Source organism: Gobius niger, assembly GCF_951799975.1.
Source record: "Gobius niger genome assembly, chromosome: 11".
Classification (NCBI taxonomy): Eukaryota; Metazoa; Chordata; class Actinopteri; order Gobiiformes; family Gobiidae; genus Gobius; species Gobius niger.
In genome coordinates, this window is record NC_136862.1 from 18,176,330 (window position 1) to 18,181,688 (window position 5,359).

General features: G+C 40.8%; 1 protein-coding gene across 1 annotated transcript; it reads right to left on the bottom strand.

The window, feature by feature from the left end:
* Nucleotides 1-85: 85 nt before the first annotated feature.
* dnajc18 (DnaJ (Hsp40) homolog, subfamily C, member 18) lies at nucleotides 86-5,014 on the bottom strand. Its single transcript, XM_079566062.1, has 8 exons — nucleotides 4,533-5,014; nucleotides 4,064-4,253; nucleotides 3,815-3,960; nucleotides 3,353-3,553; nucleotides 2,356-2,468; nucleotides 2,076-2,185; nucleotides 1,818-1,990; nucleotides 86-1,339 (listed from the first exon to the last, which is right to left on the bottom strand). The coding sequence occupies exons 1-8, from the start codon at nucleotides 4,657-4,659 to the stop codon at nucleotides 1,215-1,217; spliced, it is 1,185 nt and encodes a 394-aa protein (XP_079422188.1). The 5' UTR covers nucleotides 4,660-5,014; the 3' UTR covers nucleotides 86-1,214.
* Nucleotides 5,015-5,359: the final 345 nt, after the last annotated feature.

Here is a 5,359-nt window from a genome sequence, read left to right on the forward strand (position 1 = left end):
TTAAGCACTGGCTTCACTCATGGTTTTGGATTGTAAGACAACATGCTCAAAGCACTTTATCACACACAAAAACAGCAGTCGAACTATAGTGAACATTTTTAATACTCTTTGAACGTTGGCCGTGAACCACTGGTTGCCTCGTCTTCATTCCACAGTAATGAAGCGATTATCTGAGGTCTTGAACTACTAATAAGGAGTTGAGCTTCCATGAAATACATAAATCATGACATTGGACATTTATGCATGCAACAAGAACAATAAATAAATAAATTAACTTAAATTCAAACAAATGCTTCAACTAAAGTGCTTGAAACAGCCTTTGTGTGGGCTTGATAGCTTCAGAAAACAAAACAAAACTTCTTCAAATTATTGTCAACAAATCCAATAAAATCAAAGGAAGGTCTTGTTAATGACCAGTATCCAATTTTCAAGACATCTTTCCACATTCTCATCCCCAAAATGAACAAGGGTATTGCATCTTTCAAGAAATTGAGACACTGTCTACAAACACGTTTAAGGGTAAAATGTCATGTTTTTGTACATTATAAAATGAATATAAAATGTGACCATTTTGTAACATTTTGAAATTCATCTTTATAAAATGTGTAAGCAGTAAGCGTGGGACTAATGATTTAAGGTGGGTATAAAATGTACATATTTGGCAGATAAAACAATTTAGGCTCCCACCTGATTGCAGAGGGACACATGGTTTTACTAGTGTATTTTTTAAATTTGGTTTGTCCTTACAGATAAAAACAATAGTTCAGTTTTTGATTTCACAGTAGATAATCAGTTAATTGACTACCACATAAAACCTCATGTAACATTCACATTTTAAACTACAAAAAAAATACTGTATACAAATATGCGCACTGACAGAAAACCTGTCTAGTTACATAGAAAGCTAAAGATCTTAAATGTGCCGACTGCTTTTAAGCCCCCTGATCAAACCACACACTGTGCAATTTCTATAAGAAGTGTTGCGTCTCCAGGGACTCGGACACCATAACTTGCTGCGTCCATCGTCAGTGCTGGCTGCCAACATGCGAACCCCATTTCCTACCATTCAAGAGAAGGCACATTATTACCAGTGGCGTTGCCTCCCACTGCAGCATACCCCAATTCTTCTCGAAAAGCCGCCAGATTGGTAGAACTACACCAACAAATGTGTAGTTCAAGATCAGTCAGAGACGGTTCCTTCTTTCAAACAGTCCTTATTTGCCTCTTTGTCTTTGCACCAGTCGATGTAGTTTGTCACAGTTGTCCAGCCTCATTGTTTCAGCCTTCTGCTTTAAACGCTCGTCTCGATAAAGCTGACCCAGATTTGCCAAGTCTGACTCTGGGGAAAGAAAAAAAAAAAAGAGACAATGAGTACTGACAAAAAAGTATGTCATTGTAAGCTACAAAGCCATCTAACAAATACAGGTGGCATAATGCTGGGTGCAGTGAAAGGGAGTGGAGGCGGGGCCCTGCTGGTTGACAGGCCTCCTATTGTAATATCTTCTTATTCAAACCTTTCACACCAAGTGGCACCCAAGTGAAAAGGAGCTCTCTGAATGCCACCAGATCTAAGCCTGTTCTTAATAGAACTATACCAGGTCAAAGATAGGTCTGGATCAGGACTACCTGTGCCATATCTTGAAAAACACTGTCCAAGCACACAAGCTTGAGGCAAAGAATGGTTTGTAATGAATGACCAATGTCTTAATAGAGAATATCCCGCCCAGTAACACATGCCATCCACAATGAAGAGATAATTGGTGACTATCACTTTGGTTATTTTTTGCCTGATTCGTGTCTTTCATTTCTTTACTTACTTTGCTGTTTCTCCTTCCAGCAGCTGCTTTGAAGATGCTCAATATAGTCACTTTCTATAGTCTTCTCCAGCTCATCCAGTGCAGCTCCGCGGTATTCCTTCTCAAAACTTTTATCGACATAATACGGGACTCCCATGTGCTGAGTCTCCCTGGATACCACAAGCCCCAAAGCCCTGGAAACCAGAGACTTGATTCAAATTAACCAATTAAAACACAGCTGTCAATGGTGCATATAGGCTGGTTACGCAACAGACTTACGGTTTGTAGAAGAGGCTGTAGGGCGGGTTCGTGGCCATCATCTGGGTAAACACTGATATGAGGATTAGGACCAGCACAGGGAGGAGCTGGAGCATAGCAGTGAAGGTGTTCTGAGATAAAATCAGCAGCACAGACGGGACAGATCAGGTTACGGAGACACGCAGACATATCTATGACTTTAGAGCAACATATGAGGTATTTACAACAGCAGAATATGAAATAAACACAAGTCATGTCTAATTGACCTGCTGATGTTCCTGGACGGTTCACAGTTTCCTACCTGACTCTGGTTTTCCTCCACAACTTCCTCACGTCTTTCATAAGCTCGGCGTCGGCGAGGCTGGTAGAACTGAGAGTAGGAGGCTCCTTGGTTCGTGTACACATGAATGTTTCCTGCATAATGAGAAAAACGGGTGAGTGATTCCTAGATGTTTGAGTGCTTAATGTAGGTGGAAAAGCGGGGTGAAGAAAGACATCCAGCAAACTGAGTCATGACGAGACGCCCATCCAAAAACGCGGCTCCCACAAATGCATCAAAATATAAAAATAGTGGCCTACAAGTGTTTTCTGCACATGTAGTCCTTTTCGCTGTCATAAGAATAATCCTTTTTTTACCATTAAATTTGCTCAAACAAAATCATATAACCTGAACATTTGACCAGAGAAGTCCCAATGCACTAGACTAGACTACCAGGTGTATCACAAGTAGGGGATTTGAAATTATTAATTTTAAGGGACTCGTTTTGATGTAATTTAAAATTCTGTTACACCGTTACATTGTTTGTGCTGCATGTTACACAGACACAAGGATATTTTTCCACAATTCGTGATTTCAGACATATGAAATTGAAATGATTGTGACTCGTACGATGATGACTACACACCTCCCGTTTTTTGTAAAGATTTGCATCAGCGTGAAGAGAAACGTGATCAAATGTGAGGTCAGGACCCAAACAACCAACATGAAACATGATACTACATTTTATGCTTCGTATCTGCAGGAACAACATGTGCAGTTAAAATCTTGCTTTTAAAAAGGTACCATAGGAGCCATTATGTTAGTGTGATGTGCAGCAGTCAATCACAGGTCTGAACAATCCAGCTTTCTCGCTTCAGCGCAAGCAAGTTGGAGGCTGTGACGTATAATAAATAATATAATAGTAGCTTACCGGGTCACACCTCCCCAAACTCAAGGGGAGGCAAATCCTGCTCAAAATCGATCGTGTCCCCAGCTTCACTAAAGTTTGACCAAACAATAATTACACACTGCACTATACCTGTGGGGAATCTTCCTCCAAAGAAAATGTTGAAGAGCTCCTCGGGTGAGATGTCAGCCTCAAAGTCTCGATGGAAGCTACGGTAGTGTCTGTGTTGGGCGTGAGTGGAGTGCTGAGGAGCAGCTGTGGACTGGTCTCCAAACTGATCATATTGTTGCCTCTTGTCTGGGTTACTCAACACAGCATATGCATTTCCTATTGCTGCAAAACAGAACGGAGATGTGTATGACTTCAGGATGTGACAATGACAGATAGTTCATTTGTTTAAACAATCTCAAACATTATTTGAGTAGGCACTGGTAGCTATGAATATTACATATAAAATATGAACAATGCTTATAATGTGTGTGTGATCCTGTGAGTCTATTCCTAAACCTTATGTTTTGTCACATATAATATAGGATACATGATACAATCAAACAATGCTTCCCGTGTGAAACAGGCAAATTCTGACCAAAGTACCTTTGAAAGCATCTGTTGCTCCGGGAGCACAGTTTTTATCGGGGTGAAATTTTAGGGCCAGTTTCCTGTAGGCCTTCTTCAAATCTTCTTCACTTGCATTTTTGGAAACACCAAGAATCTCATAGAAGTCTTTGCAATTCTTTATCCTGTAACAAAATTATTAAATGTAGCCTTGGTGACTAGAAAAGTAACAACCAGCCAATATGTGAGGGGCAAAAGGTAATTCAAGTACAAGTGTAGAGCGTCTACCTGAGGACAGATTGCCGTTGATCTTCTGTGAAGTTGTGCTTATCATCACTACTTGTATTATGATTCACATGATTCGTATTGGTTGCTTCGTTGTGTCCAACATCTTCATCCCTCCAGCCTGATGGAGGTGGGACATGGTTTGGCTCTGAATCAAAGGAGCCTCCACTTCTGAGTATGGCGTCAATAAGCACTGCAAAAACACACAGCTCAGCATGTTTTCAGTCTATATTTGAAATGGGTGAGTAATCACAACACCCCCAAAACACAATAGATGTCGTTTTACATGTAGGAATAAAAATAATTCAATAGTTTACTCAACAACTCTTTGGGATTATATTCAATCGCATTTAAAAGTCATTTATTAGGCCAACACATGAAAACATACTGTCAACCTGCAGCACTCTCGTTGTACCTGCTCATGTGGCCCTGCAGGATTGCGTTAGTGGCATATTGCCATTGCTAAATTTACCTCTGGCCCTGGTACTCGGGTAAATGCTTTGGGCTTCGTGCAGCAGCTGCAGCGCCCTTTCCTTCCGTCCAGACCGTAAACATAGCTTGGCCTTTTCTATTAGCCGGTCCGCTTCTTCTTTGTCCATTTCTGCAATTCCTACGTCAGTTTTGCAAGGTCTGTCGCTATTTCAGTCGGCAAAATCTGCGTCCGCGTATCATATGTCGGGACGGCCAACTGCGGCTAAGCCCGTGCGCTTGTCAGCTGCTGCTGCTGCGCACAGTTAGCACCGCGCGCTAACAAACCGACCTCGCTGTCAGAAGCAACGCGCGCGTGGCTGTCGTCAGATTGCATGAAAAATTAAAAGTGGACATTTTTAGACAGCAGGCTGCAGATGTCCATTTTGCCACTTTCACAGATATAATCCTAATTTAACGGTGTTGTTAGCAGAAAGTAACCCCTCAGTGGGCTCGTCGAGCGGTGGGGGAGGAACCTTCCGGGTAATGTCATATCCGGTCAAAATGCAGAAAATGAAAATATTATAAACACTATTAATGTATCCATGTTTAAATCGCTTTTTACACACGTGCGTATTTAAGGCTTTCTTTGACTTAACAATTCAATTACCAACAAAAGCACTGGGGATAAGTGTCAAAGCTGCTAAATTTAGGATATTATAATAGCTATTTTGTCATATGTTGCAAAAAGCTCTTTTGTTTTTGATTATCCCCATTTAATTTATTTTGTAAATATTCACGTTTCACTTGTACTATCAGGAGCAGAATGTGAAGATGAGAGAAGTAAATCACAGTGCACTGTATGTTCATGCATATTTTATTCAAGAGTAA

Bases quoted from the DNA above. Each gene is read 5' to 3' on its own strand.
- dnajc18 (XM_079566062.1), bottom strand. From the start codon at position 4,659: ATGGACAAAGAAGAAGCGGACCGGCTAATAGAAAAGGCCAAGCTATGT. The intron at 2,469-3,352 runs GTATAGTGCAGT...CTCATTATGCAG, and splicing joins TGGAGGAAGATTCCCCACAG to GAAACATTCATGTGTACACG. The intron at 1,991-2,075 runs GTAAGTCTGTTG...TCTGGTTTCCAG, and splicing joins TACAGCCTCTTCTACAAACC to GGCTTTGGGGCTTGTGGTAT.